A 25006-nucleotide genomic window follows, 5' to 3' on the forward strand; every position below is an offset into this window, starting at 1 on the left:
CTCGTCCTGCTTTGTGACACTATCATGGAGCTCGCCAATGTCCCCAGAACGAGAGAATGGCTGGTGGGGAGTGCTCCTGCTGGCAGCGATGCCACCCAGCAGGTGCTGAGCACCAGATGTGCATGGCAGAATCCTGTCTGCAGGGCTGGAGCCTCATCCACAGAGCTGGCAACCTCACCCATAGAGCTGTCACACTCCTCTGGGGCTGCCACCTTCTTCCATGGGGCTGGCACCTTCTTTTAGGGCTCGCACCTTCCTCTAGAGCCGGCACCCAGAGGTTTTTGGCTGTCCACATCTGGCAGACATCCCCAAAGCGGGGTGCAGAGGTGGCTCCTGAGCAGCCAGGCAGGTGCAAGCAGCTGCGGGGAGCGCAGGAGCCGCGGGGACGGCGTGAGGGCGGGCAGGGACAGCAGCGGGGCAGGGAGCAGAGGACAGCACTGGGGAGGAAACGCTGAGCGAGCGATGCAGGGCGGTTGCAGGGGGGGGCAGGAAGGGAGGAGCGGGCAGGGAAGGGCTTCACAGTTATATACTCGCCTCTCTTGGTCCCCGCGGCCTCCGAGCAGCGCGGCCATGGCTGAGGGCCAGAAACGACGGGGCTTCAAGAAATTCAGTAAGTGGCCAGGGGACAGGGTGGGTGGGCAACGGGGAGCTCACCTGGACATCTCGGTGGGTAGGAGGACGTGTGAGAGTCAGTGTTGAGTGTGTGCTCACACGCTCCCCGGGTCATCCCATCCAGGGATGGGGTCATCCCATCCAGAGATGTTTGGAGCTGTGCCAGGCTCTGCTCTTGCTAGGAAACTCTTTGGGGTGAGGGGCTTTGGAGGTTTCCATCCACAGGGCTGGGTGCTGGGACTGGGACTGCTCTGCTGCAGCCCAGCCCTGTGCTGGATGCTGGGATGTGACCAGAGGGATGCACAGCAGGGTTTGGGGGTCTTCACTCCTTAAATCACACCCTTCAGGGTGCATGGCTTGGGTACAAGCCGGTGCTGGGGGCTAGGGGTGGCCAGGACCCTCACCCCAGGGTGCCCCTGCAGCACAGGGACAGGGGTGACACAGAGGAGCCGGGGAGGAAGCCTGGGAATGGATTCCCACTGGCTCTTCAGGGAGGAAGTGCTCGATACCCACCGGGAGCGAGCTCTGCACTTTCTCACAGACCTCAGCTTTCCCCGCAGCCCCGGAGGGAGGCTGCAGTGGCCTTCACCCCATTCCCAGCGCTGGGCTGTGCTCTCTTGCATTCCTGCCGCGGGGCTGGCGCCAGAGGGGGGCCAGTCCCTCCCCTCCCCCGGGACCCCTCCACTGGCCAAACCCACGGCCCCATCCCAGCTGGGACTTTCCTTTGTGGTGGAGTGGTGGGGAAATGAGGAAATTCCTCAGAGCTGCCTTTGCCACCTTTCAGCAGCCCCAGGAGCAGCAGGTACAGATGATGCTTGGACTCCAAGGGGATGTTTAGCACAAAGTAGTTTTGCCTCTAACTGGACTCAGGCCATGAGGTTTCTGCCTCGCAGAGGGGCTTTTGGGATGCAGCCCTTCCACCCTGCAGAGCTGGGTGCAGGGATGCCCCGCAGAGCCCATGGGTGGCAGCTGGAGGTGGGAATCCAAGAGCTGAGCAGCCTGGGACACCCGGGCCCTGCTCAGCCCCTCTGCAATGTCTGCGATGTGCTGCTTCCTGCCCCGGCACATCCGCCGCGCTGCACAGAGCCCCAGGGCAACATCAACATTGCAAAACTCCCGGTGGCACCACGGCGGCAGGGGAGCACTGCTCAGCAGCTCAGCAGCTCGTTCACCCCGAGTGCTGACACCGGCACCATCCAGGGCTGTGCTGCAGCGACACTCAGAGCTGAGCTGGGGCTGAGGTGTGAAATGCAAAGCCGCCCTCCGGAGTTATAAATACTTCTCTGGTGAACATGTTCGTGCTCAGCACTTGCAGGTGGCAGCTGGAGCTGCCAGGGCGAGGAAGTGGGGAGGTTATCTCCCGCCCGCAGCAGCGCCCGTGGCTGGTTCCTGCTCCACCGTGCTGGTGAGACATGCACATGTGGGCAGGTCATGTGCATCCAGGACCCCCATTCCCTAGGGAGATGCTGTGTGTCCCGTTCTTGCATCCTGCAGGAATGCCCTGAGGCTGTGGGGATGGGCAGAGCCCTGCCCAGAGTCCCCTGGAGGAAGTAGGAGGGCAGAAACAATTTCTAGAGTTGCCTGCTCACCGGGGTTGGGTGTTTCCTCCGCCCCTCAGCTGTGGTGGGAAGATGCAGCCGCTAGATTTGCCAGGCTCCCCGAGGGACCAGGGCAGAGTTCCCAGGTACCCAACAGAGATGCCTCAAGCAGCATCATTTACCCCGCAGAGCACAGGGATGTCATGCCAAGCTGGGCCTGAAGAGTGGGTGTAACAGGGTGACACCAGGCTGCATGGAGCCCATGCCCACCCCAACCCAGGACCAGGGGCTCTGGGACCCCCCATCCTCACACCTTGCTAGCAGTAACCCCACACTCATCATTCCTTTCTCCTTGCCAGAGTTTTTCAAGTTCAAAGGCTTTGGGAGCCTGAGCAGCATCCCCCGCTCCTTCACCTTCCGCCGTGTCTCTGTGGACCCCGAGAGTCTCAGGCCACATCTCCCACCTCCCCACGGCTTCCTGGGAGAGCCCTTTGACAGCACCCAGGATGATCTCAACACCATGCCCAAGAGCCCTGGCCCCTACGCCCAGTCGTCAAACATGTACTCCCACATGGGCACCATGCCCAGGGTCAATCTGGGCAAGGCAGGGAAGAGCCTGGGCAAAGACAAGAGTAGCCCGAACTGCTGTGAGAAAGGGACTGCCAACAACAAAACCCCCCAGACAGCCCCGCTCCCCAGCCTCAAGTGCCCTGAGATGTCCAGCACCCCTGACCCTGGCACAGACTCACCCTCAGCTGCTGGAGAAGCAGAGCAGGAGGAGGAAAAAGCTGAACCTGGGGACACCCTGGAGGCAGCAATGGCCAGGACAGACCAGGAGCCTGTGGGAAATGTCTCCTGCCCTAGGACAGAGGCACCGAGCTCCAGCCTGGCTCCAAACCCCAGCCAAACCACAAGCCCTGACACAGCAGCTGGAGCAGAGACCACTGATGGGGATCTGCTGGAAAACGGACAAGAGCATCCTGACAAGATCTCCCCAGACAGGTATAGCCCTTGAGGTTTGCTCTGCCTTCTGCTAAGACCCCCCTTTTGCCCCCTCAGGGCAAGAGGAGGGGATTGGCACAAACCAGGGTCACTACACTGTCCCCCCGTGCCACGGTGCCAGCGGGATGCACCTGGCCGGTGGGACAGCACAGCTGGAGCATGCTCAGGTCAGCGGCTCCATGGGAACGAGGTTTCCTGTGGGATTTCTGCTCCCTCCTGTTTCCGGACGGGGTGGAAACACCTCGCAACCCCGCTCTGCCCCGGCATCTCTTTGTCCTGCGGCGGCTGCGTTCCAGCACCAGGATGTGCTGCTGCGGAGAGCTCACACCAGCACTGCTACAGCCTCCTCCTCCTCTCACTCTCTTCTTTTCCACCCCCTCTATCCTCTCCCCCTCTGCCGAGCAGCACTGCCTCTCCCAAGGCACAGGGGCAAATCCTGAAACCAGACACTCCGTCCCCATTTCATCAGTAAACCCCCACTCTGGGCACAAATCCCCCTCTCCAGGCACAATCTTGCCCTCCGGGGGAATTTGGAGGTTCCCACCCCATCCGTTCCCATCTCTCTGAGATGACGGATGGATTTTTTGGAAGGTTTTGACCGCAGAATCAGCCAGAGGGATTTTTATCCCCCAGCCCCATGGCATCCGGCGTAAGGGGCCAAATGCGACCCAGCCCAGGAGGGTGTGCGGGACTGGGGACACAGGCAAAGGCGACTCCAAATTTCTCCCGAAAACATTTCTCCCCCTTTCCGTGGCCTGAGTCTCCTCTCTCTGCACTCAAGCGGCCCCCGCTGTCCCTGTTCCCTGCACTCAAGCGGCCCCCCCTGTCCCTGCACCGCCCCGGGGCCGGGAGCTCCTTTTCCTGACACGGAGCGTTCCGGAGCTCCGGGTGGTCCCGGGAGCGGGGTGAGGAGGAGAAACTCGGCGGTGGGAGCCGGGCTGTGCCGACCACACATTCCTGCCGGCCCGAAGGGTGGGCCGGAGGAGGGCTGGACGGGAAGGAGGAGGGTCCGCCAGCGCCTTGCGCGCCCCGAAGTGCCGGCGCTCAGTGCGAGGCGGGAGAGCGCGGGAGAGCTGCTCCCCATCCCCGGGCACCGGCGCTCGCTGCACCCGCAGGGCCGATGACAGCGCTGGGCAGGAGGTTTCCCACCCTGGGACAGGGCAGGTAAGGGGTCCTGGCCCCTGGACCGCCCCTCGCACCCCGGCACGGCGGAGGGGATGGGGAGGGAGAGGCTGGGAAGGGGCTTTGCTTGGGGCGGGTACAAAACTTGGAGGCAGATGCCGGAGCCGAGCCGCTGCTCGGGTGCCGAGGCCCCCAGCCCGCCGTGGTGTTTTCCTCAGGGAAAGAGCTGCTGAAACCGCAGCAGACCCGGCGCCAGGGGCTGCGCCCAGCGGCTCGGAGGTTTGGGGGGCTGGTGGCACTGCCGCGTCCTTCGGTGAGCACAGTGCCCCAGCAGAGGCAGAGAGTCCCCGAGGAGGGTGCAGAGGGCTCACCCAGGCCCTCCGTCTCCCAGAAATTACTTAGATCCCAAGCCAGTGTGGCTGGGAGCCAAGCAGCAGTGGGACATGGGTGGGTCACGTGGGTATCTTGAATCTGGGGAATGGGTTCCCAAAAACTGGGGGCCAAACGCATTTTTGCATCCTGTGGGGCTTCCTCGATGATGGGTGTAGCCTTGCTGCTTGCCAGGGAAACTGAGGCACGAGAGTGACCAGAGCAGGTCTTGGCATCAGGGTTATTTCTGCCCCTCCACACTCTAACCCGGAGCCCCTGCCACAGCCCTTGGCTCAGGGAGCAGCCGTGCCAGAGCCATCCCAAGGCCAGGCCCTGCTGTGGGGCGGGAGGAAGTGGGACCGGGATAATGCTGCGCCCCAGCCCTTCCTCCTGTGCAGGCACATCCCTGGGGCTGGGGACAGTCTGTTCCTGCCAGGCCATGGCAGCAGCATGTTCCCTGGGGGGGAACAAATATGGCCCTGGGGCGCATTTCCACCTGCCCCCCCCGGAGTATTTCTGGTAAGGACAGTCCCCAAAAGAGGGTGGGCTGAGGGTGCTCCTGCGCAGGAGGGCTTTCCCAGAGCCAGGCCTGTGAGGGGGGAATTGTGCTGCTGTGGGACAGGGAGTGGCGCGCAGCCTGCGGAGCTGCTCAGAGCAAGGCGGTGGCCGTGACTCCGGCAGGGACACGCTGACTAACGGGAGGTGACCGCTGGCAGGTCCCAGGGCGGATGTGACTCGGTTTCCCCGTGCGCGCGGCCGTGCACGAGGCAGGGGAAACGCCGCTTCCCGAGGCACTGCCTGACACTCCCTGCACACCCCCCTGCCAGCCAAAACCTCCCTGGAGGCAGCTCTACAGAGGGGGAAACTGAGGCACGAGGTGCCCCAATTTGGTTCCCCTGGGGTATAGCCTGCACCGGTGTCCCAAGGAAAGCAAAGCCTAGGCTTCAAACCAGGGCTGGACTCACAGGATCCTCCTGGACTGTTCCCAGCAGCCAGCCCGGAGCTTGGCACATCTGTGAGTCGTGGTGATGCCTTCCCGAGCCCAAAGGGAGCAGCCACCCCACCAAGCCCCCACTCCCCAGTACCATTGCTGCAGCTCTGGGTCTCAGCAGCTCAGCCACGGCCGCGCTCCAAAGGCAGCCCTGGAATTTCTCCCAGGCTCTCGTCTGCCCCCAAAAATGCCGTTTCCTCCAGGAATGTGCAGAACCAGGGGGGCTGCGGTCCCAGCTGCTGCCCTTCCCCGGCACAGGGGCCTCTCCTGCCCGGGCTCTCACAGCGTCTCCCAGCTGCTCCCATGCTCCCGACTTCCTGCCCAGAGGCCCCCCGTCCTCCTGCCGGTTTTTCTCACGGCTCTCGCAGCACCAGGCAGCTCTGCAGCGTGTGAAGGGCAAACAGGCTGGAGAGGCAGCGCCGGGGTGGGCAGGCAGCCCACAGCTGCCCGGGGGAGTCTGCATCCATCCCCACTCCCAAATGCTCTGCTATTTTCTTCACCTCCAAAAAAGTATGGGCTTGATTTCCAGCCCCTTTCTCCCCCTCCCGAGCTGGACACCAGGGGATGTGGTCTCTTGGAGAATCGCTAAGGTTGGAAAATACCGCTGAGATTGAGTCCAAAAGCCAACCCGGCCCTGCTGTGTTCAGCACTAAACCGTGTCCTTAAATGCCGTGCGTGAGGCTCTGGAAACGCTGCTTCCCGCAGGCACTGCCTGACACTCCCTGCAGACCCCTCTGGCAGCCCTGCCGGCCAAAACCTCCCCGCAGGCAGCTCTGCAAAGGGGGCAACTGAGGCATGAGGTGCCCACCCACACATTTTTTAAAGACTTCCAAGAGTTCCAGAAGTGGGAATTGTCTTCTGGATGGTTGGACACTACGAGGGGCTGATGTAGACACTGTCACAGCCCACTGTAATGCCATAGGGGATGTCCAGTGGAAAGATGTCTGCAAGTGGTTGCCTCTGCTATCCCTGCTTCCCTTTGGGGAGGCCACCAGGCACCACCTTCCACCTGAATAGAGCCTACAGAGGAGGAATTTGGCTCCCCAGGGTTGCTACCAGTGCGTGTCTCAGGGAGAAGTTGTGTGCAGGAACCTCAGCAGTTTCCCGTATGTGTCTGACGTTTGTGTCCCTTCCTGGCAGGGAAGGGACATCCCAGGTCTACGATGACCTTGGATTTGGTTATTCCTTAGTTGCAGCTGCCTGTCCTGGTATGGCAGCCTGCCACCCCCAGGCCCCTGCTGCTGCCTTGTGCTCAGGCAAGCAACCTTGGCAAACAGCAGGATGTCCATACTGAATCTGGGCACTGGGGAGGCAACAGGTTCTGCATTCTGGTTAAAGACATCTGGATTTTGTATTTTATTCTGAAAGGTGAGACCTCAAGGTAGCACATCCCAGCTCAGGCTGTTAGAACCTCTCTCCCTTTGAACTCTCTGTTGTTCCCCTGGGACTCTTCCATATGAACACTTACCTGGACCTGTAAGAGCATGAAAAGCAGTCCCAGTCAGGACATCACAGTTCAGGCCTAGCTTTGGTGGGAGTTTGAATTCTGTAGGGTCGCACAAAGCCATAAAGTCAAAAATGCTTGTCTGGGTGGCGTGTCCCAACAGCTGCCTGCTGGGAATGCAGCTCTGCCAGGGAGCAGGACACAGGGCCCCCCACCTGGCCATGTATCCCCCAGCACTGTGACCTGCAGGGACCCCAGCCTGCCTGCTGGGTCTCCCTGGTTCAGCTCACACGGTCCCAAGCCGATTTGGGGCGAGATCCTCTAAAAAGGCTTCATTCTCCCCTGATCGCATTAGGGAGGATAAGCCCTGTGCTGAGAGGGGGCACAGAGCAGGCAGGAACAGTGCTGGGGCCCTGGGAACCTCTGCCAAAACCGTGGCCATGCCCTAGGCACCATGGCAAGACAAGGGGCACAGACCCCAGCTCCCACAGCTGTGCCACCACTGCCTTTGACCTGAATGTCACAACTTACTGCCCTTTACTTATGTATTTTTATTGTCCCTCTTCCTTTCAGCCACCATGACGGCCTGGAGTCTGGCAGTGAATACGTGAAGGTAAGACACAAAGTGTGATCACATGCTGTCCCAGCTGGGTGCCAGGGGTGGAGAGGGGACGGTGGCCCTGGAACTGCCCAGGTCTTACACCAGCAAGCTGCTCAGTTCTGCACCCCTCCTCCCATCTGGGCTCTCTCTTTGGCCCTGGAAGGTATTTCTGGCAAGGCCAGGGAAGACAGAAGGGACACAAACCCTACGTGGTTGCCCCAATGCTGTTCCCACAGGAGCTGCTTGCATTTCGTGTTCCCAGATTCTTGTGGACGCCCACAGACGCAGCCTCCTCCCTCCGCCCCCACGTCAAGAAACGGAAGGGTTTGAGCCACTTTCGTGGCTGTCACATGAAAGTTGGTGTAAATCTCTCCAAATCTTTTGCTTATCCTCCAGCAAACTATTAACATTCCTGAGGACTCTTCATGTCTGGCCAGAAATTCATTAGTGAGGCGCCTGGCTCTGGAGGAGAGCGGCCCTTTTGCAGGAGGCTGCTGGCACAATGGGGCGCTGGGCAGGCACAGAGGAGTGGTGGCAGGGGTGCTGTGAGGTTTGGGCACAAAGCACTGAAACCCACTGAAGTGACAGGGTGGTCACTGCCATGGCATGGTCTTTGGAGAGTTTGTTTAAGGAGAGTTGGAGCCTCCTGAGTCCAGTTGCCCAGTGAGGATCTAATCTAGTCTGCCACTGGGCAGATGGGGGTCTTGAGAAGTGACTCGAGGTGCCCAGCTTGGGTGGTCTAATTAGCAAAGAACCCTGCACCTTCATCTTTTGGACTTGGGGCTCCTGGTGGTGGCTGTAGCCAGACATAGAAATGTGGTAACCTCCTGTGGCAGCACCAACTGGCAAGCCTGGGAGAGAGCTGGCTGGACCCTGAGCTCATCTGCTGCTTCCAACAGGGGTCACCTCCCTGCAGGTCCATCCCTGGGGCTAGTGAGGACCCCACATGTCGAGTCTGGCAACTGGCAGCCTCTGGGCAGTGGGGTCACACGAGGTTTTAGTTGTGTAGCAGAGCCATCCTGCGGGTGGGGTGCTCTCCTCTCTGCGCCCTTAAGCCATGTGGGACTGGCAGAATGGGAGCTCACAGGGCTGGAAGTGGGACCTGTGCCAGGACAACAAAGCTCTGACTGGGCGTATTGGGTCTGGCTGTGATGGAGTTCATTTTCCCCTGCAAAACCAATACACTGGCCTCTGCGGGGCAGGGCCCTGGTATGGGGACCTCAGGACATGCAGAGAAACTCCTGCTCACACAGGCGAGTCCTGTGAGGGCAAGGAGGGGGTGAGGGGAGGAACAGAATAATTGGGGGTGTTTTCCCTGGCACTGTCAGTGTGTGCACCCAAACATGGACACATTTTACAGCTCATGATCTAATAGACTGAACCATACAGGTGGGGAGCAATGGATATGGCTCTGCCTTTGGGATCAGGTACTTTTTGGTGAGCCAGGAGAATTGCCTACTATCCAGTCAGATCCCAGACCTGATCTATCTGGCCTTTATTTCTCATCCATCCCCATGGTGTCCAGAAACAGCCCATGGGCTGTGATTTATACACCACTTCCCTTTGGTCAGAGAAGCAACTGATGGCTGCAGTGACAGCAGCTATTTTAGTCAAATCAGTAATTATCTGGAGTGTGAGTGACCGGGATGACAGGGACACTCCAGCTGATTGCAGGCGCTGTGCCTGGCTGGCAGCCCGTGCAGCTGCAGGGTGCTCAGCACCCAGCAGTGTTCAGCCCCACGTCCTGCAGGATTTAGGGTGGGGAAGAGGCTGCTGTGCCTGCCTTTGGAGCGAGGGAGGTTGGGGCTGGGATCTGCCGCTGGTCGGTGTAGCTGGGAGGGAGACAAGCTGAGGGGAAACACTGGTGAGGGGTGAGCAAAGGAAAGACAGGAAGAGCTGGTAAAGGAGAGAGTTAGGAAGAGGGAGAGGATGTGTTGCAAAGCTCTCATGAGCAAAAGCTGACAGGCAGGTCTGTGTCCAGGTGTGCACCAAGGATCTGCCAAGCATCAGCCCTTGAGCTTCAGCTGCAAAACAGCCAGAGCTGGTGCTCCTATCACCAAGCCTGGCCTGATGGGACGTGCAACCGGGAGCTAGAGAAGGTTGGAAAACCAGGATCAATAAGCACTTGGTAATTAATGTGCTTTAATAATAGCCTAAGGGCTGTTATTTCCAAGCTGCCTGGGGATCTGCATGCCCAGCTCTCTATTTCAACATCCCAGCCACCCCGGCTTTGGCCTTTGTGCAGGTGAAGGAGCTGCAGAAAGATGTTACCCTTCAGGAGAGCAGCAAGCAGTAAAGCTGTCACATGTCCTATGAGAGCTCAGTCAGGGATTTTCAGCTTCCCTGTGAGGAGGGGCAGCACAGTCACAACTGGAGGACTTCACCCTGCAGCCCCCGTGAGGCTCCTGCTCACTTGTTGGTGAATGCCTTGGTAGGAATCCATGGAGCCCCATCGCAGGGGAGAAGCCCTGGCAGGAGGATGATTCACCATTGCATCTTTTTGGAGCAGCATGTCCCTGCACAGTGCCATCTGCTCTGTCCCTCAGCCCCAGGCAGGAGGCAAGGAGGAGAGTCCTTGCCCATGCTGGTGGGGCTGCAGGCACCCATGGGACCCGTGGGACCTGCTGCCCCATGTTCCCTGCCCCCAGGCTGTGTGCTGCCACCAGTTCTCCCATGCCTCAGCCCTGTCCTGCTGTTCAGCCTGCTGCGCTCCTGTCTCCTCTTTCCCTGCAAAGCCAGGGGCAGAGTGAGAGCCCAGCCAGCGCCTCTGAGCTCTTTGTTCTGCGCAGAAGGGCTGCTTGCTCAAGCAGGGACCTGTATCTCATCAGCCTCGGATGCTGTCTCCTTGCCTGGTGATGTGAGGGGCTCGTTTGAATTAATTAGCAGGAAGGCTGCAGGGTTCTGTGGTCGGTGGCAGCAGGAATACCTCCCCGAGGTCACGGTGTCGCCTGGAAGGCACGGGGCTCCTTGGGCCAGGACACGCTTTGCAGATGGGAGGGTGAAGCCCCCAGGTACTGAAGCACAGCCAAATCCAGGCCGTGCAGTGCCGGACAGATGTGGAGGGAGAACAGCAAGGTGTAGGTCCCTGTCACTGCCGGGGCTGAGGGAGCCCCTGCCTGTCTCCAGCACAGCTGCTGGCAGTGGGCTCAGGCAGGGGTTTGGGGAATTTATTCAAGAGTCAAGGCTGGAGCAATGCTTTGAGTCATCAGTGCTGCCTTGCACATCCCATACGTGATACTGTGGCCTTAATTAAACCGAAGCAGAGCCTTAATTAAACACAAGTCAGAGACAGCCTACACAGGAAACAGGCAGCTGGCTCCCCGCCATGTGAGGTGGGCACTGGAGTATCTCCCAGAAAGGTATCACCATGTGGGGGTGAAGGAAGACAGGATGGGCTACAGGGGACAAGGCTGCCCCTGACCCACAGGCATCACAGGGGAGAGCAGGCAGATTTGGGATGGGGAGAAAAGGGGTGCTGGGTTCCCTTAGGGTGCCTGATCCCCTCAGAGGAGCCAGTTTCTCTCAGAGCACCGGCAGCCAGGGGTGCTGGTTCCCCTCAGAGGCGTCTGTTCCCCTCTGAGGAGCTGAGTCACCTCAGAGGAGCCAGTCCCACTCAGGGCACGGGTAACCGGGGTGCCGGTTCCCTTCAGGGATGCCCGGTGCCCTCAGAGGTGCCGGTTCTCTTCAAGGCGCAGGCAGCCGGGGTGCTTGATGCCCTGAGGGATGCTGCTTCCCTTTACAACAGAGGATTGCCGGTTCCCTTCAGGGGTGCCTGTCCCCTCAGGGATGCCTGTTCCCTCTGCGACATGGGAGTGCCGGTTCCCTTCGGAGGAGCCGGTTCTCAGTTCCCCTCAGAGCCCAGGCAGCGGGGGTGCCCGATCCCCTCAGGGATGCCGGCTCCCTTTGTGGCACGGCGGCGTGGGCTCTCCTCGGAGGAGCTGGTTCGCAGTTCCCCCGCAGGGCGCAGACAGCCGGGGCAGCGCTTCCCCCCGAGCCGCCGCTGCCTCGGCTCCCCGGAGCCGGGGCGGCCCCCGGGGGCGGGCCGGGGCGGAGCCGCCGCGCCGTGCCCGCCCCTCGCAGCCGACAAGGGATGAGGTAATCGGGGAAGCGGCTGAAATTGAAGCCCGGCGGCGGCGGAGGCAGCGGCGGTGCAGCCCGGGCCGGGGCAGCCCCCGCCGGGCGCGCCGCGCCATGACGGAGCGCTGCAGCCTGTGGAGCGCCCTGTCCGCGGCCGCCTGCTGCTTCTACCGCGGCTCCTTCATGCAGGTGCAGGTGAGCGGGGGCGGCGCTGGGACCGCACCGGCTGCCCTGCGCTCGGCGCGGAGCCCCCGTGGCGCCGCCGGGCAGCCGCACGCGTGGGGAAGGCGGCGGGGGCAGTGGGAGGGGAAGCGTGCGGGGACCCCCGGCCGCGCACCCGCCGGGGGCTGTTCGGAGCCGCGGGAGAGCGGGGGAGCCTCCCCGGGGAGCCCCGCGGTGCCCCCGCTCGCACGAAGCTGCTGCGGGCAGAGAGCGCGGGGTGAGCCGAGCACCGGCTCGGGGGACAGAGCTCGGCGCCCCTGCAGCCGGGACCGCGCAGCCAGAGCCAGACCAGCGCTTTGACAGGCTGAAAAGTCTCTGCAGGGAGCCCTCACCTGCTGCTGACCTCATGAAGGGGAGCATTTAGCATCCCCCAAAAGGTGGCAAGTGCCCGGAGCATCACTGAGCACAGGAGGGAGATCGAGCCCAGATGAACACTCAGCTTTTTGGCCCGGGTCTCCATCTCTGTGCTGCACTGCACAGGTCTGACTGGTGGGAGAAAGCTGGGATCCATCTGTCACCTGTCCTGTGGTGGTTCCAGCACTGCCACTGTCTGGGCGCAAGTCTAGGTGTCCTATTTTTGGACTCTGGCATTTGCACAAGGGTGACATGGTGCTGGGAATTGGTTCCCTCATTTACTGAGTTTGAGAGCAAAGGTGTTTAGAGCTGCAGGAGCCAAGCAGGCTCTGGTCTGAAGCACGAGCTGTAGTATACTGCAAGTTAGAAGGGAGCCGGCAGCCAAGAGAGCTGGCAGTCTTGTTCAGTACTCCTGCTGAGCGAGGTAGGTGCCGAGCTTTAGAGATTATTCTGGGTAAGACGGAGCCCAGAAGCAGCATTTCAAGTCTTGTCATGATTGCGGCTGATCTCAGCGCAAAGCCAGGGATTTTGATTGCTGCTGGGGGTGAAGAGGGAAAAGCAGCAGAGCTTTTTCCACTTGTCCAAAGGCCACTGAGCACCACGGGGACATGCCCTTGGGCTGCACATTGCAGGGGGTGAGCGGGCAGCCAGCTGCTGCCAGAACAAGGGAGGGACAGGTGAGCATCTGGCTCTCGTGCCGGGATGTGAGAAGGGATGAAGGGCACTCCATCCCAACCCTGGAAAGAGTTAAAAGTGAAGCCCTAAGTGCTCACCTGGCTCTGCCAGATCTTTCACCATCTATTTGTGTCCAAGCGTGCCCAGCAAACACACACTGAAGTCCCCATGAATGACTGGAGCACTTCCAGCTGACAGCCGCATCCCTGCTCACCGCCAATGGCGGTGCACCCAGCCTGGGAAGCACTGACATCATTTCTGGCCAATAGCAGCTCTGAAAAGGGATGCAGCAGCAGCCGCTGCCGCCGTCTTGGAGTGAGATAAGTAAAATATAGATGGATGGAAATGTGTGTATACACACACACCATCACTGCATTGGAGACCTGCTCCCCCGGGGTAGTAGTGGCAGCACACTTCACCACCCTGCCACACAACCTGGGGTGCTTGTCCCACCTTAGAGCACCCAGATGTTCCTGGCCATCAACCCCAGCTGCACCCCACCCCTGCCAGCAAGATAGAATTGCTCCAGAGCTCCCACAAAGGAGCACAGGCAAGGGGAGAGGACACCATGAGGGTAGCCAGGACTAATCCTAGGAAGGGCTTTGAGCTCCAGAAAAAAGATCTTGAGCCAAGATCTGTCTTCAGTGGGGGCTAATGGCGGTGTGACATAACCAAGAGATGCCTTCAGTCACCTATGGGGTGAGCAGATAGGCTGGTGCCTTCTCAGAGGCCATTTCGGTTTCTAGGCTCATTGCAAGAGAGAACAGAGGAACAAGGGTTTTCTTTTCCATATGGATATCAAGATCTGGACAAGCTGGATATCAAGCTGGACAGACTGGCTCACAGCAGGACATGCAGACTGAGAGCAAGCCCATAACAACCTGGGGATTGTTTGTGGTGGGATTTTCTCATGGTCACGCAGGGTGGAGTAACCATTTTTGGGTGGTGCCTGGACTGGTGAGTGCAGCAGTCCTGCATCAGGCGGGCAGAATGGTTCTTGAGTTTGCCATAATGCTCAGCAAGGATGTTTGCTCCAAAACACATCACTGAAGTAGCCCATTGCCAGGTGTGGAGGAAGCAGAGAAGACCCCTCATGCAAGTCTGTGGCTTTCCCCAGACACCTATTCCCAAAGGCTTGTTACTTCATTTCCTCACAGTTCTGCTTCCCAGGTCCCAGAGCTGCTCCAGCAGCCAGAGCAGGGGTGGAGAACTCCAGGAGGAGCTGGGATTTCCCTAGCCAGGGTCCCAGCACAGGGTAGGCAGCATGAGCAGGAGGGAGAGCAGATGTGCTTGGTGCCTTGGGGTTAGTCAGATGTTATCAGCAGGGTGGGGTGTGAGTACACCTTGCTCTCCAAGCTGACTTCATCCTCATCTGCAACTCCTCCAGATTGGGAGGGAAGATCAGGAAAGCAGAATGGAAATCACTCCAGTTTCATAAGATTACCTCTGCAAGGATAGAAAGCCAAACACCAGCCTTTGAAGCTCTCCTTAGAGCAGGCAGAGTGGCAGCTGCTGGTTTTATACACACCACAGGCACCAGCACCCTCCATCCCTGCAGCTCTTGCCCTTCCACTACCAGTTCCAGTCCTTGCCACTCAGCTGGGAAGCACATCCTCCTTCAAGGAAGCAGCACAGAGAGTCAGGGAAGCAGGCAGGGATGGAGAGCCTCAGGAATTGCCTTCTCATGGCAGCTTCCCCATTGCATGGCTGCTCCAGAGGATTCCCCAGCCCCAGGACTGTGAAACAGCCCATCAGGGCACTCTCCTTTCTCCAGCCGAGCCAGCTTGGCTGCTGGCTGGGATTCCTCCAGCAAAGCTTGGCATCATCTCTGGCAGATTTTGAGCTGGTTTATCTGGTGCGGCTGGTTTGGAGAACCGCTCTATTCCCCATTTTTTCCTGCTCAGCTGGAAGACGCCTTGGGGTTCTTCATGCTGGAGCCCAGCACCATGCGCTCCAGCCAGACGCAAATGGGAGTCCAGGCTTTTCCCCATACCCAACCCACACCCAAGACCTCACACGGGGCCGCGCATGGTGAGACGTTCCGTGGCACGGCCGAGCGCTGCCGTCCCAGCCCGGCGCTCAGACATCCGCTGGCTCCGTGCTGACAGCGCCCGGCTGGCCCTCGCCAGGCCGGGCTGTGCCAGGCCAGGCCTTGGCAGCGCCTCGGCGCCGGGCCAGCTGGCAGCTGCCAGCCGGGCTCCTCCGAGACACGCTCCCGACGGAGCGGGGAGAGCTCGAGCGCGGCTGAAGGGCTCGGGAGGAAACGCGGCCCTGCACGGCACAGGGGTCGTGGGGAGCCCGGTTCCCACGCAGAACGGGGAGCAGACAGGTGATTTTGGCAGCATGTTGGAGTAGCAGCAGAGACTCACAATAAGGACTGGTCTCAGTTGCATCACACCAAGGAAAAGGGCTCCCTGTGATCAGTCTCGTGCTGCCTCCCCAGCCATTATAGCCTGACAATCGCTCCAAGCAGTGGATTCTTGCTGGCCGTGCAAATCAAGTGGGATCTCACTACTCAGACAAGGAGCTGAAGGGACAGTGCCCTCCACATGGCTGGAGAAGGTGGCTCCTGACACCCTCTGCTCACAAGTAGGCTCCCTCCTCCATCTGCAAGATGCAAAGCCTTCCTTGCCTCTCCCAAACCTCCTGTTCTCTCCTGCTAGCTTAGCTCATGGCTCCTGGCATGGATGCCAGCCAGCTGCTGCCCAAATCTGGGCTTGGAGGCACCGGGCACTGCTCAGCTGGGCTTGTGTTTTTGTTACCCTGCACATTTGCATGGGGAGGATTTGGAGGAAAACCCAGATGTACAATGCTGAGCAGAACAGGCACTAATCCCTGCTCCAGGGGTGGTGGGGGGAGAGCTGTAATCCAAACTGCTCCCAGCTCAGCTCTGATAGCTTTCACCTGCACAAACAGCAGAGGTTCCTGGGGGGGTCCCTTGATGCCCCAGAGTTTGGGGGAACCGTGTCACAGAGAGGGTGCTGTAGTCAAGGGTCCCCTCCCTACCCCTCGGCCAAGCCAGGTCTGCTCCGTGGCAATGGATTTGTCACCATGGAAACAGCATCTGCTCGGCCTGGGCCCCCCAGGAGGCAGCTGGACCCCTGCAGCATCCGCCAGCCACCATTTATTTTTAATCGGGCTCAGCAGCACCGGGTGGCTTTGTCTCCAGGAGGGCCCAGAGCAGCAGCAAGTGCTCAGCTCCCTGCAGCCCTTGGTCAGGGGGAACAATCCACAAATCCCTGCAGCTCCAGTCAACAGGACCCTCTCATAAGGAGAATAAACATGGTTGGATGAGCAAGTCAGAATTCAATCCACACTGTTTTCATAGGCTGCTTCCACTCTCCCACCACCTTTGACTTGACAGGAGTTGGGAAGGGAGGAATAAAGGCAGGTCCAGGCTGGTGAGGGCAAGCCCTGGAGAGCACAGTCCAGGGCACAGGCCCTTTGCCACTGCCCCAGGCTGGAGCAGGGTCTCCAGGACAGGATCTCTGCCTGGTTTGGCAAATGAATGCAGCTCCCAGGAGGGATGAAACATCTCCTCGGGGGAAGGAGAGGCCTGAGGTCAGGGTCCTGCTGAGGGACTCCGTGGGGTCCCAAGAACCCCACAAGAGCAGTGGGTACAAGGCAGGAGAGCAGCACAGCTCTCAACACTTTCCCTTGCTCACAACCAGTAGAGGAGCAGAGGGAATCAATACAAGGCACAGAGCATGAGGCACTGGGCAGAAAGGTCAGCTCCAAGGCAAGTCCCTGAGGTCCTGGCGTGGGGCTGCAGCCCCCTGTGCTCTGGGGAACCAGCTGCCACACAAGGTCAGCTGTGAGTGCCAGCCTGCTCCTCTGGCAGTGCCAGAGCAGTGTCAGCAGGGCTTCAAGCCCATGCCTGTCCTGTGAGACTATACCAGAATCCTGCCCCAACAGGCACTGGGGAGCTGGGCCAGCCTTCACTGTCTCCTGACAACTGGCACTGCCACCTCAGGGGAGACAGGCCACCAGCCACCCTCGCTCCTGGGAGCAGAGGAGCAGGACACCCCAGCAGCCCCATCCAAGCTTCTTAGTCCATGGCAGTGGCACACGTATCCCCCTCTCAGGACACCACACATCTGGGATATGGAGGGAACCCAGCAGTCTTGGCTCCCAGGCCCTGCTCCGTCACACAGCTGGGCTGGTACCACAGCAGGATCACCTCAAAGCCACTGTGTCCTGCAGGAGAACTGGCCTCATGGGAAGCACACAGGAACCCCAAAGCTGTGCTCATGTCCCCAAACATCCCCTGGCTCCACCGTGCCAGCAGCTGCACTCTGGGGATACTGGCCCAGCAGCAGGCAAGGAGGGAGGCAGGCAGGCTCCAGCCAACAGACACATGAAGCCATCATCCCTTATCTCTCCAGGGGAAAGGAGGGGGCAGATTGCATCCTCCAGGCTCAGGTGCACCAGTGCTGGTGAAAGCTAATTTCTAAAAGCTAATTTCAATGCAGAAGGTTCCCTTTACATTTGTCATTACTATTTATGCTGCCATCGGGCTAAACACAGTGAGTTAACCCTTTGAAAGATGAATTGTGGTAGATATTTAAAGGAGGAGCAATAATGCAGGTTTCCTCCTGAAAGAGTGCTTCTCATGGCAGTTCAGCCCCAGAGATGCTGAAGGGGTTTTCTCCTGCCCAACGGGCAGCACACCAGGCACAGGGTGGCCAGGCACGATAGGGATGTGCCACCAGGAGCCCCTCCAAGTGCTCTTGGTGACAGGACCCGGCCATCAACAGGCACATTACCACATCCTTTGCCACAAGCAGTAATCCTCACACACAGCTGAGTTACCTGGCCTTTGGGGACAGTTGTGCTCCTGGCAGGTGCCACTGTCGCCACACGGGGATCCTGCCAGCCCTTCCCTCCCCATTGCCTGCACTGCTGCACTGCCTGACACTCTCTCTTCTCCTGTACAGTTCTCCAAGGAGAAATACATCCTCGACTCATCACCAGAAAAGCTTCACAAGGAGCTGGAAGAGGAGCTGAAGCTGAGCAGCAGCGACCTGCGCAGCCATGCTTGGTACCACGGCCGCATCCCCCGGGAGGTGAGATGGGGAAGGTGGGTGGCTCCGGGCACCCTTCACTTGGAATGTTGTGGGAGAGCACTCTGAGGCCACACAGAACCACCAGCCTGTCCTCCTGCGAAACATCTGCTCCAGGGCTTCATTAGCTCTGAGCTGCCCGATTTGAGCAAATGCCCTCTGGTGGCTCAGAGCTAGGGACAAGGGGACATGCAGTGCCCCGGATAACACCCCAGCAGAGCATCCCCTCATGCCCTGTGGTCCATCCAGCGTGGCTGCGGCTGAGCTGTGCCCTGTCCCCTGACAGGTGTCCGAGAGCCTTGTGCAGAGGAATGGTGACTTCCTCATCCGTGACTCGCTCACCAGCCTGGGTGACTACGTGCTGACGTGCCGCTGGCGCAATGAGCCGCTGCACTTCAAGATCAACAAGGTGACAGTCAAGTCCAGCGATGGCCGTACCCATGTCCAGTACCTCTTCGAGCAAGAGAGCTTCGATAACGTGCCTGCCCTCGTCCGCTTCTACGTGGGCAACCGCAAGGCCATCTCGGAGCAGAGCGGGGCCATCATCTACTGCCCCATCAACCGCACCTTCCCCCTGCGCTACCTGGAAGCCAGCTACGGGCTGGCCAACGGCAAGCACGGGGGACCCCAGAGCCCCTCCACCCAGAAAGGGGGGCACATCAAGAGGAGGAGCATCACCATGACAGATGGTCTGACCGCAGACAAGATCACCAGGGCTGAGGGGTGCCCAACCAGGTGAGCGTGTAGTGTCATCCCAGCTCAGCTGAGCAGAGGATCGGCCTCGGGAATGAGGCAGGGCACGCTCAGTCACTGCTCTCTGGGTGCAGAGCAGAGGTTGGGGATCAGGGATGGAAGAGAGAGACCAGCAGAGGCATGGGGGGAAGAACCACTACTCAGCTGGAACTGGGTTTTTCTCCCAGGCTGGCTGCCAGCCATGCTGAGCTACCACAGCAGACGCCCAGCGAGCAGACATGACTTTAGCATCTCAGGCCAGAAGCCAGAGAGTGTTTTACAATCACCCAGTCCAGGATTACCAGCATGTCAGGGCTTGTTAGAGCCACGGAGCTGAGCTTTCCCAGGCAAACATGAGAGGAGAGTCACTCCCAGACACCAAGACAGCATTTGTTCTTTGGTTTTGAATGGCCCTTTTAGTTTCAGAGCCCTTTCCATTCAGCATTTGCAGGGAGTTACCAAGCAGGGCTGAAAGCCTGATGGGCAGGAGGAGACTGATGGGTCTGTGCTGATGGAGTCTGCACAGACCCTGGATCACAGCCTTCACAAAGCTGAGCTGTTCACATTAACCTTGGCCAGCTGGGCTTCTCCAGAGGTGGAGGAGGAGACATCCTTTGTATGGCTCACTTTTGGCAGTCCCAGGCTGCCCAGAGCCCTGCAGGGAAGGCAGGGCCACACACATATCCTCACATGCAGCAGCCAAGGACAGACCCATCTAGCCTGCCTCCAGCAGGACACAGCCTGTTGTTAAGCCAAGCTGCTTTCTCACCACCCTGACCTTCTGAGCCCAAGGGCAGGGTGAGAATGTACCAGCAGAAAACAGGCAACCAACTGTTATGGCTGGGAAAAGGAAAACACTCAGACTTCCAGAAGAGCCCAGATCCATCAGTCTTTCCTCATCACTCACATTTTCCCCAAATCCCTTATCACCACCACTGCTGTCCCATTCTCCTCCCACTGCTGAGGCACCGTGCTTAAGACCAAACGCATCACAGCAGCCTAGCCCTCAGCCACGGCAGTGAATTGCCTGCCATAACTCCCTGCACTCAGCATGTTTTGCAGCACCGTTGACACACAGTGCTTGCATTAGGCCACCACTTTCTGCCCCACCAACCCGAGACCTTGTTGCTTGTTATGTAACTTCTCAAGTCCCATTTCCAGGCTCTTTCCAGTTTTCCTAAGTTTTGGATCAGAGCAACAGCTCACCTAACTAGCCCAACACAGCTCCCAGGGAGAAATTGAGTGACACAGTGTTAGATACCACTTTGCAGCACAACCCTAGAAAACAACCATCCATGCTTCTTTGCTAGATCCACTTCCCCACAGCACCCTGGAGTGGACCAAACTCATCCCATCCCAAGTTCCTTGGCTTGGCATGGCATATGGTTGCATTGCTCTGCTCTCCTCTGTAGGACCAGGGTCCCTGCAGGCAGGTCTGTCTCTGATTTATGGGGGTCAGTGGGTAGTGACCCCTTCTGCTCCCAGCTGCTGCAGGGACTGCCCGCTCACTGCTCCAGCTGAGCTTGTTATTGGTAGTTGTGGAAGGAGGTGATGATCCATGGGAGGTGTTGGGGAGCAAACCCTTGTCCCAGCCCCTCTGTGCTTGCCTGGGCCCTGCTTGAAGGGACTAACCTGTGCTCTCTGCCCCCTCCCCAGCGTGTCCCTGCCCCACCACAGAGACATCATTCGCAACTGTGCTGTCAGCGTGGACCAGATCCAAGACCTGCACTCCCCGATGTCCCCCATCTCTGAGAACCCAGCATCACCTGCCTACAGCACAGGTAAGCATTGTCCCTCCATCCCTCTGGGGACAGTGGGGCTGTGGATCAGCCTGGACTCGGCACTGCTGCGATGCAGGGACCTGAGGAAGAGAACCTTAGGGACAGGACCTCAGCCAGTCCTGGACTGCATCACTGTGCAGCTGTCCTGGGATCAGGTTGTTACGTTTTGGCAGAGGGGTTTTCGCTGGGCCCCGTGTCCCTGGGCTGCTGCATCTGCGGTCCCTGTGCATGTGTGCATCTTCAGGCTTTGATAAGTGTCCCCTCTGCTCCCTGCAGTCACACGGCTAAAGCCACATGCCTGCCAAGCATCTGGAATCACCCCAGCCTCTCCGGTCATAAGAAGGTCCAGCGAACCCCAGCTGTGCCATGGGAACAACGGCAAACCTCTTGCAGACCCTGCCCACAGCTCCCATTCGACTCCCTGCCATGGGTACGCCCGGGCCTCCCCCTCTCCCTCCGTGAACAGCTACAGCGAGCCGGACTCGGGGCACTACTGCCAGCTGCACCCCACCTCGCCCATCAGCAGGGACCGGCCAGCCCACGACACCAAGCAGCTACCAACAAAGAGCTACGTGGAGAGGCTAAAGGGGGAGGAAGGACAGAGAGGGACTGTGGACAACAGCTCTGGGGAAGCAGAGGCAGGGCAGAGGCTGAAAGCAGAGCTGGACTTCAAGGGCTTTGTGCCCCCTACCATGGAAACAACCTCCTCCTTCAACCCTGCTGCCTTCCAGTCCCTGCTCATCCCCCTAGATAACAAACCTCTGGAGATGACTGTGCTAAAGAAGGTCAAAGAGCTGCTGGCAGAGGTGGACGTGAAGACACTGGCCAAACACATCACCAAAGTGGACTGCCTGGTACGGCCAGGGCCTGGAGGGAGGGATGGGTGCTGCTGCTCTCCGATGGATCTGGGCTGGCAGGGATCAGTGCATCCCTGAACATCAGACAACCCCTGAGCATTGGAGCATCCCTGCTGGCTCTGCCTGGTGTATCAGCCAGGGCAGGCAGAGGCTGGGCTGGGGCAAGAGGCTGCCAAGGACACTTCAGCCTCTCCTCAGTTAACAAAGCTCTAATCAGCTTTCACCTTCCTTGCCAGGTCGCCCGGATATTGGGTGTGACAGTGGAGATGCAGCGGCTCATGGGGGTGAGCTCTGGCATGGAGCTGCTGACCCTTCCCCACGGCCACCAGCTCCGCCTGGACCTGCTGGAACGGTACGGCACAACACGGCCAAAGCTGGGCTGCCTGCACGGCCTGGTCCAGCTCCCCTGGGTGTTCCCAGCCAGGCACAGGGGAGGGGCGAGGAGGAGCCCGGCCTAAGCCCCCAGAGCATCCCCTCTCCCTGTGCTGACCCCGCTCTGTGTCTTCCCCCTTGGCAGGTTTCACACCATGTCCATCATGATCGCAGTGGACATCTTGGGCTGCACAGGCAGCACGGAGGAGCGGGCAGCCCTGCTCCACAAAACCATCCAGCTGGCTGCCGAGCTGAAGAGCACCATGGGGAACATGTTCAGCTTTGCAGCTGTAATGAGTGCCCTGGAAATGACACAGGTACGGGGACATCCTTCAGTGCTCATGTCCTGGGCTCAGCCCCTTGCTCAAAATGCATCCCTCTCCCTGTGTCCTGCAGGCTCCAAGAGTCATTGGGGTGGGTGAAAGGGGAAAATGGCCCGGGTAGGAGGCATGGGGCCACATCCGCTGGGATGCAAGCAGGGAAGGGGAAGAGCCATCCCTCCACGGAGCAGACAGCCCAGTCCCGCCAGGATCCAATTGTTTTTCGGTGGTTGGGCTCTTTGTTTTGTGCTGGGCTGTGTTCCTGGGAGGAAATGAATCTGCCCTCCGGTACAATACAAATCAGTCTCAAGGCTGTGGCAGCAGCGTCTCCGGGCCACACTGCTCCCTTTGGAAGATGAAAGGAGATTAAAATTCAATTTTAAATCGAGCCCAGCTGGGAAGTCTTGCTTCCTGCCTGCACAAAGGAGGTGGAATGGCTGCCCCCTCCCTGCATGTCATCTTCAAGGCCGCTGCGACACAGGGAGGTTGCTGTCCTGGGGCACGGGCAGGGGAAGAAATCCTAAGCCCAGCCTCAGTGCCAGAGCTGTGCCGTGTCTGGCCACGAGCACTGGTGGAGGAGGCTGTTTTTGGGAGCATCAGGCACTGTTGTATGCAAGTCTGGGGACTGTGGCTCCGAGGTCAGGCTGTTCTCCCTGGTGCCTGGTCCCTGTGCTGTCCCCAGCACCTTCTACCTGCCCCATCTCCTTTCAGATTGCGCGGCTGGAGCAGACCTGGATGGTGCTGAGGCAGCGGCACACCGAGGGTGCAATCCTCTATGAGAAGAAGCTTAAGCCATTCCTGAAGAGCCTGAATGAAGGGAAAGGTAACAGGAGCAACTCCCCTTGTCTCGCTTGCTTTCTCCTTCCCACTTTTGTCTGGGCACAGCCTCACTGTTTGAGAGCTCTGACGCTCTCCCAGCTAGTGCCAGACACCCTCTGGCTGCTGAACCACCCCAGCACTCAGCAGAGCCCGTCTGGCCTTGTTTGCCCCTTCCTTCCCAAGGAAGCATTTCATAACTAACTAAAACCAGCAGCTGAGCCAAACCGCTGTGCTCGCATGGTGGCAGTGAGTGCCAAACCAAGGGACAGGGCAGCCAGTTGGAAAGATGAAAAGCCATGTGTCTCTAATGCCTGGTGCTCTGTGGTCTGCAAACCTGCTCCTCATTGCAACCCCGGGAAATGCAGCCTGAGCATGGCCAGCAGCTTTCCCTTCCCAGCAGAGACAGAAACCCTGGCTGGGAGGAGCTGGTGTTGGACAAGGCAGTGGCCCCAGGCACAGTGATGGAATAGACACAGCAGCTGCTGTGTCCAGCTGAGCCTTGAGGCCTCTCCTGGGAGCATGGTGGCAGCCTGGTGTCATGGCAGCATTTGGTCACACGAGCACTCCGCAGGGAGGCGGGGAGGGGGACGCAGGTCACGGGGCCATGCGGGGTCCTCAGTGTGCCTCTCTCCCCAGAAGGGCCACCGCTGACCAACACCACCTTCCCCCACATCATACCCCTCGTGACTCTCCTGGAGCGGGATGAGGCTCTCACGGAAAGCCCCGAGCCCTGGGAGGCCACTGACAACGGCGTGGAGGTGGTCATGGCCCACCTGGAGGCAGCACGGATGGTGGCCCACCATGGTGGGCTCTACCACACCAACGCTGAGGTGAAGCTGCAGGGTAAGCACTAGTGACAGCACAGCCCCTTTCCCTCTGCCACATCCCGGCACCAGGCTGGAGCATCCCACAGGTGCAGGGGTGCCGTTCCAGGGAACTGACTCTCCCTCTTGCAGGTTTCCAGGGCAAAGCAGAGCTGCTGGAAGTCTTCAGCACTGAGTTCCAGCTGCGACTGCTCTGGGGCAGCCGTGGGGCTGAGAGCAGCCAGGCTGAGCGCTATGAGAAGTTCGACAAGGTCCTCACCGCCCTGTCCCACAAGCTGGAGCCAGCAGTGCGCTTCAGCGAGCTGTAAACCCCCCAGGCCCTCAGAGACCCCAGCTCCCAGCCTGCATCCCACCAGTGGCTGTGGGGCGAGGGAATGGACCAGGCACCCAGCATCAGGAGGAGGAGAGATGGCCCAGAAAGGCACAGGCATGGGTTGGCAATTTTGAGACAAAGAAGAGGAAAAGCAGCCACCTCAAATCTACCACCCACCTCTTCAGGACACAACAAGCCAGGGGTCCACACTGCTACTCTGAAGAGTGGGGACAGTGTCTGGGCCAGCCAGCACTGGCTGCCACACCCAGCCCTGCCGGGGTCTACATGGTGCCCCTCACCTCACCCTTTGGTTTTGTTTTTTTACATCTCCATCTTGCCCACAGCTGCTGGATCCTGTGTGTAAATATATTTTCATGATTACTTCTTGATGTACAGAGTTGTGAAGGACAGTCCTTGTTGTAAATAATTAGGCTTATTCATTTTGTCATGTAAATACATGTACATATCTCATGGGTTTGGTTCTTACATACAATAAACTTCTATCCCGTTCCTCAAGGGGACCCCCTGTCCTGTGGGTGTCCTTTAAAGGAGCCCCCCCGGGGGAGCAGAGCATGGGAAGGGCTGATGAGGGGAATCACCATGCTGAACCTGGCCCCACACCCCATGGTGGCCCCATGACAGCCCTTCTGAGGAGGGCTGTGTGCTGTCACAGAATGGTTCGGGTTGGAAAGGACCACAGGGGGTCATCTGGTCCCAGTCCCACCTCCCTGTGGACTCCACACCCTTTCTGGACAATCTGTTCTGGTGCATGGTCACTGCACTGTAAAGAAGTTTTTACTTGTGTTCAGGTGGAACTTCCTGGGCATCAGGAAGTATGTATGTATGTATGTATATGAGCTGAGATGCAGGATCACCTCCCTGATCAGCTGGCAATATTCTGCCTAATCCAGCCCAGGA

General features: G+C 59.2%; 1 protein-coding gene across 3 annotated transcripts; it reads left to right on the top strand.

Moving 5' to 3' along the window:
- The first annotated feature begins 479 nt into the window (after positions 1 to 479).
- On the top strand, positions 480 to 24609 carry SH2D3C (SH2 domain containing 3C). 3 transcript variants are annotated; one of them, XM_038156529.1, is made up of 12 exons: positions 480 to 610; positions 2510 to 3152; positions 7652 to 7691; positions 17945 to 18073; positions 18357 to 18805; positions 20459 to 20583; positions 20860 to 21437; positions 21677 to 21792; positions 21958 to 22129; positions 22844 to 22955; positions 23588 to 23794; positions 23908 to 24609. In XM_038156529.1, exons 1-12 carry the CDS (start codon positions 571 to 573, stop codon positions 24081 to 24083), a joined length of 2787 nt encoding a protein of 928 aa, XP_038012457.1. In that variant the 5' UTR covers positions 480 to 570; the 3' UTR covers positions 24084 to 24609. The 3 variants fall into 3 exon arrangements, with proteins under 3 accessions (XP_038012457.1, XP_038012459.1, XP_038012458.1); XM_038156531.1 differs by lacking the exons at positions 480 to 610; positions 2510 to 3152 and adding an exon at positions 3183 to 4316; XM_038156530.1 differs by lacking the exons at positions 480 to 610; positions 2510 to 3152; positions 7652 to 7691 and adding an exon at positions 7711 to 11951.
- The last annotated feature ends 397 nt before the right edge of the window (positions 24610 to 25006 follow it).

The sequence above is a fragment of the Motacilla alba genome, chromosome 17 (assembly GCF_015832195.1).
Source record: "Motacilla alba alba isolate MOTALB_02 chromosome 17, Motacilla_alba_V1.0_pri, whole genome shotgun sequence".
NCBI classification, from domain to species: Eukaryota; Metazoa; Chordata; class Aves; order Passeriformes; family Motacillidae; genus Motacilla; species Motacilla alba.